The sequence below is a fragment of the Onychostruthus taczanowskii genome, unplaced genomic scaffold (assembly GCF_017590055.1).
Source record: "Onychostruthus taczanowskii isolate IOZ18803 unplaced genomic scaffold, ASM1759005v1 scaffold166, whole genome shotgun sequence".
Lineage (NCBI taxonomy): Eukaryota > Metazoa > Chordata > Aves > Passeriformes > Passeridae > Onychostruthus > Onychostruthus taczanowskii.
Genome location: NW_024498862.1, coordinates 338,609 through 354,037, shown reverse-complemented (window position 1 = coordinate 354,037; position 15,429 = coordinate 338,609). Strand labels below are relative to the sequence as shown.

At 46.7% G+C, this 15,429-nt stretch overlaps 1 protein-coding gene across 1 annotated transcript in view; it reads left to right on the top strand.

Moving 5' to 3' along the window:
• Positions 1–15,429, top strand: part of WNK2 (WNK lysine deficient protein kinase 2) — an 88,915-nt gene that overhangs the window by 48,814 nt on the left and 24,672 nt on the right. The window contains 10 exon segments of the mRNA XM_041399612.1: positions 782–1,070; positions 3,118–3,314; positions 3,889–4,032; positions 6,208–6,396; positions 7,418–7,930; positions 10,875–11,189; positions 13,946–13,995; positions 14,623–14,788; positions 14,869–14,985; positions 15,138–15,305. Of these exon segments, the coding sequence (XP_041255546.1) occupies positions 782–1,070; positions 3,118–3,314; positions 3,889–4,032; positions 6,208–6,396; positions 7,418–7,930; positions 10,875–11,189; positions 13,946–13,995; positions 14,623–14,788; positions 14,869–14,985; positions 15,138–15,305 (2,148 nt within the window).

Genomic DNA, 15,429 nt, shown 5'->3' with positions numbered 1-15,429 from the left:
AGCGCTTTCAAATCTGTCGAATGTGCATGTTAAGAATGTAGGGAGAGCAGACAGAGCTCTAGTACGTTGTTATTAAATGAAAATTCATGCCCTGCACTGCAGGAGATTATGCAAACAAATAACACAAAGATGAATTTCCATTTTATCTGTTGAGCAGTTGAGTTCTGAGAAGCCTCATCCCCTTTTCCATCAAATAGGAACAGTCTGCTTTTTCTTTGTAAAAGTCAATCAATACTGACTGATTTCACTATTTAAGACAAGTTAATTTGAAATGTAATTCTGCTAATATCTTGTCCTTCATGGTTTTCTGTGCTGTTAAGCAGAGCAATTTGGATAACTGTGTGCTGGAAGGGTTAAGACAAGTTCAGATTTAGGAGCAGTTTGATTCACTCCAGGTGCATTGTTCAGAGATTCTTTTTCCTGTTTTGTCTATTCTTTTAGTGTTAAAAAGAAAAAAAAAAAAAAAAAAGAGGGAAACCCATCTGCCATTAAACTTGCTCTCCTCAATGGGTGTTCAGTGGTGGATAATTAGAGCCAGTATATATTCAGGTCTTAGACATTACATCTTGGGTTTTTTAATGCATTAGGAATAGAAGTTTTACTGAGAAACTCCATCAAGCTCTTGAGTTCCGTTCTTGTGAGAAATAAATTTATATAAATTAGTGTCGTTTCAAATGGATGTTTTCTTTGTTGGGAAGAGGTTCCAGTATCATACGTGTGTATGCTCGTGTGCGTTCCAGCCATGTGCTTGGGACCTTGCTAAGTGTGTGCTCCTCTGCAGATTGACTCAGGCTTTTTCCACGAGAACGATCTCAAGATCGTGGCCAAGTCCATCCGTGACCGAGTGGCGCTGATCCTCTGGAGGAGGGAGCGCATCTGGCCCAGGATGCAGTTGGAGGAGCGCCGCGACTCGGAGTGCCTGGACAAGCTGAAGGCACCACAGGCCCAGCAGGTCCAGGTCACCTACCTGTCCCACACGGGCCACCACATCCTGTCGGAGCCTGAGGAGCCGGAGGCGGACCAGCACTCCTTCCAGCAGAACCTGCCCACCAGCGTCACCTCTGTCGCCTGTAAGTCCCGCCTTGGCTTCGTGGGCACACAGGGATGAATGTCTGAGGGGGAAACCCACAGTGACCTGAGCTCAGGTGAACCAATGTGGGTGGTTTTGCACAGTAGCTCAAAACCCGCAAACATCTGGGACGGATGCATGACAGTTTTGAAAGCAATGAAGTTTCAAGAAAACGGTATTATATAGATATCTCTATATAACTCTCTATGTATTTTGCTACTAAATAATTATCACAGAGTTTCTGTTTCAGTGTTCTGGGCTTGTATGTAAGCACATTTAAGTAAAAGATGCATTACCTTTAGCGAGACAGTTGCTCCTTCAATTCAGGTTTTTATAAAGGGCTACACTGAGGTCTGCTTTGAATACTGAAATATCCGTGTGTACCTGTGCAGGAAAAATCCCTTTACATGCTATGAGAAATAGCTGTATTTGCATAACACTCACAATATTGCCACATTCACAAAGCTTTTTATCTGAAGCTAAAATGAGCTCATTTCATTTTTTTTTATCATATACTTATTTCATGCTAATTCCTTTGAGGAACACTGCAATTATGGCTCTTTGTTTCTAGTGCTGCAGTGAAGTGACTTGTGCTTCCCATGGCTGTGCTGGACATGAGTTGGCAAAATGTTATACTAAATATAACCTCCACAATTTATTTTTTACTCCTCCTCAACTTTTAACCAGAACTTGGTATTATTTGGGAATTTGCTATCAGATTATTTGAACATTTTGTTAGCATAGGACCTCTGTAAATTAGGGTGGCACCCATTAATATAATTTGAGATTAAATGTAAAAGTGGAAAGTAATAACTTAATGTGCGCAGTGTACGTTCTATAAAAATCTGAGACTGACTCACAGCTTTTACTTTAACACTCTACCATTAGATTCTCCTTTTTTTTTTCCTTTGAGGTCCTGAATAATTATAATAAAACAGAATGTTAATGCAGCAGAAATCCCATCATGAAAGTAGGGCTATATTGGCTCTTCAGAAATGAATTGAATAAATAGAGAGGGGAGTTTAATTTTGGAAAAGAAAAACAGTTGGGGGAATAGCTTGGAGTACTGAAGAGAAATGTCATCTCTGGTGCTATTAAAAAATAATTCGTTATTTAAAAGCCAAATAAGTAAAACTTTATTTAAAATATGGAAAAAAGAGACAGTGGAAGGTGTTGGGAAAAGCAGTAACTTAAAAGCTGTAACCTAAGATGGTTTTTGAAACTGTGTTGCAGTTTTCTTTCAGTTTTGAATTTTAAATCCCTATTAGAAGCTATTTGTCCTTGGGATACATCTACCGCAGTCTGGTTGTCTCACTTCCTTTCTCTAGTGAAGAAAACAGTAACTTAGGCTCAGATGGAGCTGGGCACTTGTATTTTAATTTTAAAAGTTGTGAAAAGACTTTTTAAAGTCAGTAATACCAATATTTCCAGTTCCCAAAGGGCTCAGTGCTTGCCCAGTGCCCGTAGCTGTGTAGTTCCATAGGTTAACTGGGCTCCACGAGAAACTCCCACAGAGCTGAGTGTGCCAAACCCGCTGGAACCTGCACAGGGGTTTGTGTCTGACCTTAATTGCACTACACTCAAGCAGAGCATGACTTGCTGAACTAAAATCATACAGCATAAAGAATGTTGTAATTTTCAGGGCTGCTGATAAAAGCAGTGTTAAAGTCAGTGCATCCCTGGAAGATGGAACTCTAAAAGACCCCATGATCTGCTCTGAACGTGACAATCGGGGTTTCCTCTCCTTTCATCTCCAAAATCTATAAACATCTGCAATTCTGAATGTCAGCCTTATGCCCTTTAAAGGATATAGTAAAGTGCCTGAAATATCAGTGTGTGCAGAAATCCATGGGGATGGGTTGTGGCTTAAGAGAAGCAGTGTGTGCCTTTTGTAGAGCATAACACTGGTGTTGTATAATTTATTTATATGAAGAAAGGGCTAGAGTAGTAAAAATGCTAATGTCATAAACCACGGTGACCGTGCTCTAAGATCATCACTTGAACATGGGGAGCTGTTGAACTTTTTATTAAAAGGACTGTTCTTCCAGCTGACAGCACGTTTGACAGTGGCCAGGGTTCCACAGTTTATTCGGACTCACAGAGCAGCCAGCAAAGCGTCATCTACTCGTCCCTGCCAGACACTGTCCCTCCTGCCATCCAGAGGGTGTACAGCCCCCCCCTGAGCGAGGGCCAGCCTGTGCCCCACAGCCTCCCCCAGCTCGGCCACTACCAGCAGCCCTCGGCAGTAAGTCCAAAGCTTTTTCAAATAGTTCTGTATGCTGGGTGATATTTCATATTATCATTTATGCTCTTGTTGCCAGAGGGTATGGATTCCAGGGGTGTCTGTATGTATTCCTCACTCACTTCTGCACATAGTGACCTGCTCAGTCCCTTGTCAGTCTGTTGGCACTGAACTGCATTAGTGGCTTTGCAGCAAAGCACTGGAAGGACATGGACCTGTTGGAGTGTGTCCAGAGGAGGCCATGGGGATGCTCTGGGGGCTGGAGCCCCTCTGCTCTGGAGCCAGGCTGGCAGAGCTGGGGGTGCTCACCTGGAGAGGAAAAGGCTTCAGAGATAGCTCAGAGCCCCTTGCAGGGCTTAAAGGGGCTCCAGGAGAGCTGGAGAGGGACTGGGGACAAGGGGTGGAGGGACAGGGCACAGGGAATGGCTTCCCACTGCCAGAGGGGAGGGATGGATGGGATATTGGGAGGGAATTGTTCCCTGTGAGGGTTGTGAGACCCCGGAAGAGGTTTCCCGGAGCGGCTGTGGTTGCTCCATCCGTGGAAGTGTCTGTCCCTCACGCTGCTGTCTCTCCGCAGCCCGTCCTGCCTGCGGTGCCAGCCACGCCCGCCGTGGTGCCCCAGCACTACCAGGAGCCGGCGATGCCGTTCCCCGTGGTCCCCAGCACCGTGGCCTCGCTCCCGCTGGGGCAGCCGCCGCCACCCGTGCTGGCCGGCCAGCAGGTAAGAGCTGGGTTCTGTCATGGAGCCGTGTCCATCTCAGCCCTTCCCTGTGGCTGCTCTGCCTCACACAGGGTGCCCAGAGAAGCTGTGGCTGCCCCTGGATCCCTGGAACTGTCCAAGGCCAGGTTGGACAGGGCTTGGAGCACCCAGGGACAGTGGAAGGTGTCCCAAGTTTCTCTGCAAAACTTCCCAGGGCACCTATGTTCCTCAGAGACAGCAGTGTCCAGTGAATGTCCATGGTAAGGAGGGTAGGGCAGGACAGCAGAAGAATGGAAATTAGGGTGAGAAATTCAGCTACCTACAGAATGAATTGTTTTGACCTTGTCTCAATATGCACTGGTGGATCAGACATGTGGAATCAATGTTGTGTCTCCTAACTTCTATTTATTTTTCCAATTTGGGTGTCCGTGCATTTACACTGCTAAAGTTATAATGGGGCAAAGTTACGTAATCTACCTGGATATTTTCCCTTCCCTGTGCCTTACCCAATTCACAAGCATTTTTTAAGACACAAGCTAGGTTTGAGAGGGAGGTTTTAGGAAGCAGCTCCATTCCCTGAGCATAGTTTTCCTGCTCTAATGCGATGTCTCCTGGAGTGGGAGGTGACTGAGCCACAAGTGCCAGTGCTCTCTGTCCCCTTGGTGAACCATGGGTAGCTGTCTGAGCTGCAGATTAACCCAGCTGGGGCGCGAGAGCAGAGCTGGCTCTGGGAGCTGGCAGCTTTATGAGCTTCAGTCCAGCGCCGTGGGCATGCGGCTCTTCCACCCTGGAGCTGGGGCTTGGTCCTGCAGGAGTTCCTCCATGGAGTGAGGGGGGTCCCCCCCAGCCCAGGTGGGTCTGCCTCATCCTTCAGTGTTCCGGTGCCTCCACCTCGGCCGGTTTGCTCTGTCCCATCACCAGAGCCATCACCCTACGCTGCCATTCCCATGCGTTTGGGATTGGAACTGGGGAGATGCCGTGTCTTTCCCAAAACATGAGATGGCAGAGGTTCTGTGTGCTGCAGCGCCTGCTGAGGCCACTAGCCCTGTGGTCCCAAGTAAGTCGCCCTGAGGCAGCCTATGCCTCAGGGTCATCTTTTTGAACCAGAAGGGTTTTTTAAGTATTTCCAGAACTAATTAGAGGAGCTGAAGAAGAAGATACCAATAGCACATAAAATGTGGGGGTCTGTTACTTTTTTGCAGCTTTTTCTATGTTCTGCTCTCTGAAGCCTGGCAGGCCAGGGGAGCACTACTTTCTCTGGAAAAGTAAAGCTGCTTTTTTGGCTACCACATTGTCATTACGGTACATCAGAAATATCTGGAACTTAGCTTTTACTGCAATTATTGTGGTTGATTGTGTCTCAGGTAATAAGTGCTGTATTTTCCATACCTGCTCCATTATGTAGCAACTTCTGCTTGCCAGGATGAACTGGGTATCAACTGTATCTTGGAAGTTAGTGGGTGGGGATTTCACAGGACCAACCCGAACAGTCTCTGGGATGTAAAGAGTGAGTCATTACAAATAGCCTCTCCAAGACAGTTAGCACTTGCCATTTTATAACTTGCATTTAAATAGGTTTTAAGTGTGGGCTCCTGTGCAGTGTTTGAATTAAGAGTGCTTGTCTCTCCTGGGAGCTGTCCCTGCTGGAGCACATCCTGAGGGGCTGGAGCATGACCAGGGCAGGGAATGGAGCTGGAGAAGGGGCTCAGCCTGGAGAAGAAGGGGCTTAGGGAGGACCTTCTGGCTCTGCACAACTCCCTGACAGGAGGGGGCAGCCAGGGAAGGGTCTGGCTCTGCTCCCAGGGAGCAGGGACAGGATGAAAGAAAATTACCTCAAGCTATGCCGGGGAAGGTTTAGGTCGGATATCAGTGAAATTTTCTTTACTGAAATAGTGATTAAGCATTGGAATAGGCTACCAAGGGGAGTGGGGGAGTCACCATCCCTTGAAGTGTTCAAAAAACATCTTGATGTGACACATGGGGACATGTTTTAATGGTGGACCTTTCAGTGCTGGGTTAGTGGTTGGACTCGGTGATCTTAGAGCTGTTTTCCAACCCTAATGAGCCTGGGATTCCGTACTCCAAGCACCAGCTCTGTCCTGACAGTAAGATGGGGAGAAATGGGGAGCATGGCCAGCCGTCTGGTTCTTTTGCAGTACCCAAGCATTAACCCTTTCCTTCCTGTCCCCCCGGCAGCAGCCCATCTCGCAGGCAGCCTCCCTGCAGCAGGTGCTCAGCAGCCAGCCCGTGTGCCCGCTGCCGCCAGCCCCGCACCTGCTGCCGCCGTTCCCGGCGCAGGGCTCGCAGGTGCCCGCCAGCAGCACCCCGCTGAAGCCCCTGCAGATCCCCACCGTGCCGCAGCTCCCGCCCGTGGCCCCTTCCCAGGTAAGGAAGGGCTGTGAGCACAGCCATTTGAGGAGAAATTTCCGGCTAATAATTAACATGATTTGCAGGTTTTATGTGGCTATTTTGACTGCATGCCAGTTTAATTAGGCAATAAAAATATTACTGCTCTTTCTCAATTCCTTTCTATTTCTTTGTTATTTGTTTGGTGAATCAGAAATCTCCTTTGTGCCCAACTCTGTCCCATCCAGTTAATGGCAGCTCCAAAATGGCAGTAATTTTTTGGGGTTGTTTTGGTTTGGTCTTTTGCACTGCTCCCTCTGGCACAATCTCTTCCCCATCCCAGGCTTGAGGGCATGAGCAGTTGCCTGTTTTTACTGCTATTTTCTGACCTTCTGACTTCACCACTTCCCCCAACACCTGCCAGCCATGTCAGTGTTGTTCTGCTCTGGGTCTGTTCTCTGGAAGCAGGGACAAGCCCTGGGCCTAGGGAGGTGGATGGTGCCGTGTTTGGTAGTGACAGGCACCATAATGTGAAGCAGCTTGTGCCAAAGGGCAGGAGCAAGCTGCTGCCATGATGCCGATGTCTGCTCCATCACTGGGAAGTTTTGATTGTAAAAACCCTTTTCCTGGGCTCTTCCATGCTGCCTGAGTTGCAGCTTGTTTGAAAACAAGGGTTTAAGTTGCCCCACTTAATTTTGCATGAAAGAGTTTTGTGTTATGTCTGGCCCAATTCCTTTTAATTTCTGTTAAAATGAAAGCAGTTTTTAATTAGGATGTTGCTTGAAGGCTTCAGGGTGGTGTTAGAAGTAGTTCTGAGCTTCTAAGGTATAAAAGTGTCCCCCTCAAATGTATTTTTTTTTTGCTTTTACTAGTGATTTAAGCGTAAATCAGTTTTTATTACTGCTTGTGAAGCTGAGGGAATTAATGGAAGTGATTAACAAACAGACATAATTATCCTCCCGGCACAGGTGGTTTTTAGGGACTTGTGTGGCAAATGAAACTGCTTTAATACCATCAGTGAAAGCATTGGCAATTCATGCAATTATTATATTTTTTTCAGATTCCTCAGTTTCCTGTCATTCCTGCAATTACTCCTCTGGCAGGGCTTGACAGCCTTCCTCCAAACCTGTCCGACATAACTGCTGCGAACGTGCCCCCCATTCCTGCTCCCTCCCAGTACTTTGCTCCGGCTGTGATCCTGCCCAGCCTGCCCATGAACCCCACGCTGCCCATGGCGCCCAACTCCCCCGCCCTGCCCATGCAGGCCGTCAACCTGCCTCACACCACCGTGGCTTCTCTGGTCCTGCCCTGCCAGCCCATCGTGCCAAACATGCCGGCGGCCACCATCCCGCTGCTGGCGGTGGCACCGCCGGGGGTGCCGCCGCTGCCGCCGCACGCCGCGGTGCCGCCGCTGCCGCCGCAGCCCGTGTTCCAGCCCGCCTTCCAGCCGCTGCTGCCCGGCGATGCGCCCTCGCCCCACCACACGCAGAGCTCTCAGCCCGTGTCCCAGGCACAGCCGCCTCCTCCAGCCCTGCAGCCGAGCGTGATCCACCCTCCTGAGCCAGCTCACCAGGTAAATCCGCCGGGCGCGGGGCTGTGCGCTGCAGGTGCTCCAGGGCACTGCCCTTCCTGGGGCTCTCTTCCTCGCCAACATTAATCGTTGTTCTTGAGATGTTTTGTTGACTTGTTGCTCTCAGTTCTGGAGGTGGTGGCTGAAGCTGTTAGCTGTGGGGTAGCAGGTGATCTCCTCAGCCAGGGACAGGGGTTGTCAAGGATGTAGGGCACAATACCACTGGCTGTGAGCAGTAAATGAGCAGAGTGCTTTCTGAATTTCCTCTTCCTTCTTGGTCTCAGATCTTGGGAAGTGTGAGCTGTGATTTTCCCAGGTCAGGAGGGCATACCGAGCCTTGCCAGTGCCTGTGGCTGATCCGTGTAGGATGCAGGGGCTGCTGGGTGCACACAGCAAATACAGGGGAACTGCCGAGAGCAGTGGAGTTATTTTGGTGTAGAACATATTTAAAACAGCAAAGGGAAGTGGCCCTCTGGTAAGGACTCTGGAAAGCTCTTTGGAAGAGCAGCGCTGTCAGACCTGCAGGGCAGGGATGGATTCTAGCTGCAGACTCTTTCCCCCTTGAAAAAAATGAAGCATAAATGAGCTCAAACAGTATTTACACGGAAGCTGCCTCAGGAGTGACAGAGTCTGCAAATACTTCTCTTGCCACATCTGTGATAGGTCAACGTGAAACGGTCTGACCAGAGCAGGAGAGAGCATTCAACCTGTTAATAAAGCATTTGGAAAATCTGTATTCTGTCATATCCCTTCACCATAACACACTAATTAAAATTTGTGACATTCCATCCCAACCTGTCATGGCATCTTCACAGCAGTACGTAGTTTTTAAATTTCTCTCTTCAGCCATATCTTTCGTACAGGATTGCTGTTGTTGAGAATGTCAGCAGCATGGAGTTTGGGAGTGTTACTCAGTGCTCCCTGTGGCTTTAGAGAGAATGGAATCAAGCACATTGGACACAGTGAGCATGGCAAATACCAGAACTGGAGACTGATGTTCCCAAACCATCCTGACACAGTCATTAGCTATCAAATATGTGTAGAAGAATTGCATATGGAAGAATTTAGGATAAAAAATAGCTATTACAATGTGCAGAGAAATATTTTAAAAAACATTGTTTTGATTTGAAGATTTCTGATGGAGAGGTATTTCCGTATATAATGCTGTGCTCTTTTCACAATTGATGTTTAGCACCTCTGAATTTTGTTTTGCCTGGATACATCTGTATGGGCATTCACTTAAGAGCTGCACTTGATGATCCTTGTGGGTGCCTTGCAAGTCAGAATATTCTGTGATTCTGTGATTTGACATTGAAATATTTTGTGAATTATTCTTGATATATAAGATTTAAAATTGAACCAGCCTTCTGTGGCATTACACCACACTTGTCAATCTAACAACCCTCCCTTGGACAGCCATGTAACTCTGAGGAGTTGTGAAGCACATCCTGTCTTTACTTTTATCTACATTAAAACCTGGAATAATAGTTTCAGCTCATACCCAGAACCTGCTGAGAGCATGCGGCAGTGAAATCATATGGCCTAGTTCTCATCTGAGTCTTATTTTTTTAGTGTATTTTCCAATACCCTGAAGTCTCTTTGTGATGATACTTCAAAAAAAGTAAAAATTGGGCACACTCTTACCTAGTACTAAAAGTCTTTCTTTCTTCCATATGCTTCTTTCTTTCCTTCTTCCTCTTTGGACAAGCTCAGTCCCTCTGGAAAAATACATGATGTACCTAAAAGGAGAATGTTCTGATTTTAAATGTACAACACAAAAGGACTGTTATGCAGAATAACAATGCAGTCTCAAAGGTAGTTGGCATCCTGTTGCCTGGGTCTGGTTCCCACCAAGTGCTTACGCACTCGAGTGATTTTAATGCACTGGAGAAATCCACTGAGAAAAGTGAAACTCCCTCGGTCCACATGGACGTGTTCGTAGAGTTGGGGCCTTGGGTCTTGGCACGTCAAGGGTTAAGTTGGGACAGCGGTGTGTAAGCTGCACTGAACTGAAGGAGGACACTGGTGTGTATTCAGTGAAAGAGTAATTGTGTCATTTGTACCAGATCCTGGTTCTACATATCTGTCAGATTTCTTAAAATATCCTAAATTAGGTTATGGGTAGAATGCGTTTTTCTCTGCATGGACAGTGTGGGGTTGTTGAAAGCAGAGCAAAATATTCAGGAGAATGAATTAATCACCTAAGATCTTAAAAGCAAGTCCAGAGGAGGCCATGGAGATGCTCTGAGGGCTGGAGCCCCTCTGCTCTGGAGCCAGGCTGGGAGAGCTGGGTGTGCTCACCTGGAGAGGGGAAGGATCCAGGGAGAGCTCAGAGCCTCTTGCAGGGCCTGAAGGGGCTCCAGGAGAGCTGCAGAGGGACTGGGGACAAGGGGTGGAGGGACAGGACACAGGGAATGGCTCCCACTGCCAGAGGGCAGGGACAGATGCAATATAGGGAAGAAATTCTTGGTTGTGAGCGTGGGCAGGCCCTGGCACAGGTTGCCCAGAGGAGCTGCAGCTGCTCTGGATCCCTGAAAGTGTTCAAAGCCAGGTTGGATGGGGCTTGGAGCAGCCTGGGACAGTGGAAGGTGTCCCTGTCCATGGCAGGGGGTGGAGTGAGATGAGCTTTGAGGCTGCATCTACCACAAACCATTCTGGAATTCTGTGATTTTTTTCCTTTCTTAGCAAAATCTGGCCTTGTCCCTACTAATAAACGAGTACCTGAGCAATGCACATTGTCATAATTGTACAGAAAGACTCCTCAGCTTTTATTTGGTGATTTCATAGGAAGTTTATCTCTGTAGTTGTTACGGAGAGCACCCAAGCCCAGTCACACTGCGAAGTTTGAGTCCTTTCTTCATGAACAGCAGTGACTTTGCTCCCTTGTCAGATACGTGTTGAGCCCTTGGCGCAGAGATGTGTGCTAACAGCTCTCGTTGTGTTGCAGCCCATGCCTGGACACACTCAGTTTGCTCTGGAAGCTGGAGCCCAGGTGCCCGTGCTGCCAGTGCAACCCTCCATGGTCATGTCGCCGCCGTTGCAGCTGCAGCCGGAGCTGGTACCGCCCCGCGTCGCTCCCGAAGGAGTTCCCCAGGTCCATGGCAGCCTTGCCACGGCTGCCCCACCCGCCCCCATAGAGCCTGGCCTGCCTCTCCCGCCCTCTGCTCTGCTGCAGCTCCAGCCTGATCTTTCCCAGCCACTGGGCCAGCAGCTCCCAGCTCCCTGCTCGGCTGTCGCAGCAGGCACAGAGACTTCTCAAGAGGTAGAGCCCTTCCTCTGAAGTAACTCAGCAGCCTCAGCCTTAATCTTCTTAGTTACTCCTGTGTGAAACAGTGGGCTTGTTGCACAAGGGAGGTTATCCCCTCAGTGTGTTGAGCTGCTGCTCCTTGGTGCCAGCAGCGCTGGGTCAGCAAATAATTGGCTATTCCAAATGAAACCTCATGTTGTAGCTCAAGAAATGTCTCGCTGAATTCATGAGGCAGCAGGACTAAGCACCTCCTTCTCCATAGCTGAGCACAAGCACGGAGCTAGAAATCAAGAAATTCTCACTGTGGGTGAAGTAGAAGTTGTTCTGTAGAGTGTCACCCATGTTGTGTCCAGTCTTGTTTTAAATGTCTCAAGCACTTGTTCAACCAACCATCATTTGCCTAAAGAAACTGCTCCACAATCTGAGCCTTGTATTGTGGAAGCCCTTCATACTCTTCCGTTTGAGCCCTATTCTCATTTCATTTAGCATTGTATCCTCCTGTATTGCCTTATGTCTGCTGTAGCCCTGGGATTTTTGTTTCTTAAGATACTCATAGGCATTCCCAATTCTCTGTGGACGTAGAAGCAGGATGCTTTTTGTTTTCCTTATAGAACTGTCAGCTCCTCATCTGCTATTTTGACTTTTCTTTCCACTCCCATAATTGTTTAATCTTCAGTCTTGACAGAGCATCACAGAACATTTCCTTCTCTTCAGCTGCCTGTTAACATAACAAAACAAAAGCTTTGGTATTTCTACCTGATTTCAGGAAATAAGTCTGATTTTTCTCCACTCCTGGATGGAAATGTCCCTCTGTGATTCTGCATTCAGAGTGGTTCCTCTTGAGTCTCTGTTCTGAGTTATCTTTCCTCCCAAAGTATGTATTTCACCTTTTCAAAATTAATCTCTTGGTTTTGCCGATGTTTCCATGGCTTGTCACATGCCTTGACTTCAGTGCAGCCTGAAATTCCATTGGAGATACAACTCAATGCTGCCTCCAGAAGATGCTCCAGAAGAGCTGTTCTAACAATAAAAATGGATTCTCGTTCCCCATTTTTCCTGTCCATCAATGACAGTTTAATTCTTACTGCATCAGCATTCCTGCTGTGATGTAGGATGTCTCCTGGTGAATGTCTGTATCTTGTTGTTTAAGTGTAGCAGGAGTGGTAGAGCCTGTCTCCAGTGCTTCACCTGCAGACTCCCCAGAATAGCTGGGCTGGGTCAGGCATATCAATCACTCAGATTATTCCTTCTCCTGCTGTCTTTTTTCTGAATGCACAACTCATGGCAGGGTGCTGGTGCCTTCGTGCTGGGTCCATTCCATTAGACATTCTGGAAATATGAACAAATCTCATTGTTGTGCACTGTGATACGGGGGATACAAGTTCTCCTGAGAAACTCATGGCCACTGAGGCATGTGTCTGTCCATCACATCCCTCAGAACGTTAAACCACTGGTTTGCTAATTTCATTTTCACGTCCATCTCTCATTCACTTCAAGAAATGAAGCAAGTACCAATCCAGCTCCTCCTCTCCATGCTGGTTTTCTGACATACATTGCTAAAGTTTCCTTGAGTATAAGAGAAGTTCCATACCTGTCAGTATAATCAGAACACTACATATTGTTGCTACTCTGCCATGACATTTTTATCTCTTCTGTTGTGTTCAGGCGCGTGGCAGCGCTTACATCCAAACCAACCTGAACCAGTCAGGCAAAAGAGGTTTTGTAAGGCACTTGGTGAAGTGCTTTACCAGAATGTCGATACATTATGTCTGTGTTGTCACTGTTCATTGATGTTACAGTTTTACTGAAACTGCTTTTAAGCTTGGCATGGCTTATGTGTGGTGTTTACAGCCAAGGAGAGGGGCTGGCTGGTTAGCTGCAGAGAACCGGTGTGTTGACCAGCTCCCCTCTGAGCTTTTAACCCCAGCTCATCACTGCTTGAGCTCGGTGTAGCCATGGCAGTCGAGGGGCTTGTTTCTAGCTGTGCATCTATAGCATTTTATAGATGTGTTTTTATAAATATATATAAAATGTTACAAATATATATAAAATTATATATATTTATGGGTATATCTGGTGCGAGTGTATATACACAGCTATATACATGTATGGGTGTGTGTGTCTTTGTGCATACGTGTTAAGTTTGTTACAGCAGGGCCTGCAGCATTGTCACAAATTCTGTGAGAATGGGTCTGCCCAATGTGGAAATCATGCTGTGATGTCTATCCCAGAGCTGCAGCCAGTGAAGAGGGAAACTTTTAGGGGAAATTCGTGTAGAGTACAAAAGGACATGATGCAAGGGTGGTGTTCTTAAATGATGAATTTTCATCTTTTGTTTTTAATTTCCTCAGAAATTTTCCCACTAAGCCAAGCACAATGAAAATACTGAACGTATTTCAGGAAACTATATAAAGCAATTAATCAAATTAGCAGATACATTCAAAAATAAAAGACAGTGGGTGCTGATGTGGAATTGTCTCTCAGTCAGGTTTTGCCATGGTGGTGAGAACTGCTTTATTGCTTTCACCATCTCATCTGCTGTGGGCAGAGGAAGGGAACTGACAGGTTAGTGTCTCAGTCTGAAAAAGTGGTTGGTGCCTTGGACAGAAGTCATGTTGAAAGGGTAAAATAAGGGATTTATTTTATTTCTAGGTTTCAAGAACTGGTTAAACAGAATGGTTTTAGAGTTACTGGTGCCAACCCTTTCCTAAAGGTGTTTTTCATCTGCTAATATAATGTGTTTGCTTAAATTACTTTTTCTTGCATTTTAGGAGCAGGCAATACAGGACAAACTCCAAGCTCTGTCCCAGAGTTGCGAAAGGTATTATCACCTCTTTGGCATAAGAAATGCTTGCATTTTGGAGGCTGTTTTTTCTGACATGATCAGAAGAAGAAGGACTTGGGAGCATGTCTAGGGAGAAGCTGACAGTGTTGGGTGCCGTGTGCCCATTCTGGCACCTGCAGCTCTTTTAATTCCTTAGTTTGGATGCAGCATCCTAGCCTTGGTGTATGTACAGCTGTATGGAACTTCTGTTTTCCTCCCTCTGCACCAAACCTAATCTGTTTGCCCTTCTGCTGGGAGGGCAGAAAGACAGGAGCTGAGAAAACTTCACCTTAGAAAAGTAGGAGCTAGTGCAGTTCAGAGAAGGGACTGTGAGGGCCCCTTAAGTGAAGGGATTAGGGGATGTAGGGATATATTCAGAGTGATGGGACTTCCACTGTGTTACTACCAGAAACATTAATAGATCATTTCTTGGTAGGTGTGGTAGCCAGTGTAGAGTAGTGTCCTTCACTCACTGAGTATCTTCCAGTTGACTCAGTTTGGGCCAAAAAAAAGTGCAAATGTGTCCTTTTTCGCAGCCTCTCTTATAGCTTACATGTGATGCATGACTCCACTGTGTGTGACTCTGCCTTTATTTTGGGGCTGTTCTTCCTTTCTGTTGTGAAGCTACATGAGCCCAGATGTTGCTTCGGGTAAAGAGATGAGTGACAGCTTGGAAGGAGCAACAGGAAGTGGAAAGCAAGAAGGAAAGTCTTCAAAGAAGCATAAGAAATCCACGCGTGCTCGTTCACGCCAGGAGAAGTCCAACAGACCCAAACTGACCATATTAAATGCAAGTACAACCTGTTGGAGGGCAACTCTAGGGTTCCTTTGGCTTTGCCAGGAATAAGGGTTGTTGATCTCTGCATGCAGGTGTGTAACACAGGGGATAAGATGGTGGAGTGCCAGCTTGAAACCCATAACCACAAAATGGTGACGTTCAAGTTTGACTTGGATGGTGATGCGCCGGAGGAAATTGCTACTTACATGGTGAGATGTGGCTGCCCATGTGCTCTCAGTGCTCCCAGTTGCTTCAGGCAGCTCCTCGTGTGTGTCTGTTGCCTAAGCTCCCTGGCAGCTGTGGAACGAGGCATTAATAAAAAAATGTCTGTTTTCCCCTTTATTTTGATGTGGCCTTCTAGGTGGAGAATGAATTCATCTTGCAAAGTGAAAAAGAGACTTTTATTGAGCAAATGAAGGATATCATTGATAAAGCAGAAGATATGCTCAGTGAGGATACAGAAGGAGAGCGAAGTTCTGACCAGGGAATAAGTCCCCAACAAGATGCAGATAGGCTGGAAATAAGCGAGGTAAGAAATGCTAAATACAGATTCCTAGTTTGATTCCTTTTTCTTAACAGCCAGATACTTAAATTACTTTGAATCTTGTGTTAAAAAAAATAAAAAGGTTTCTTAACTAGAAAAATAATGCTTT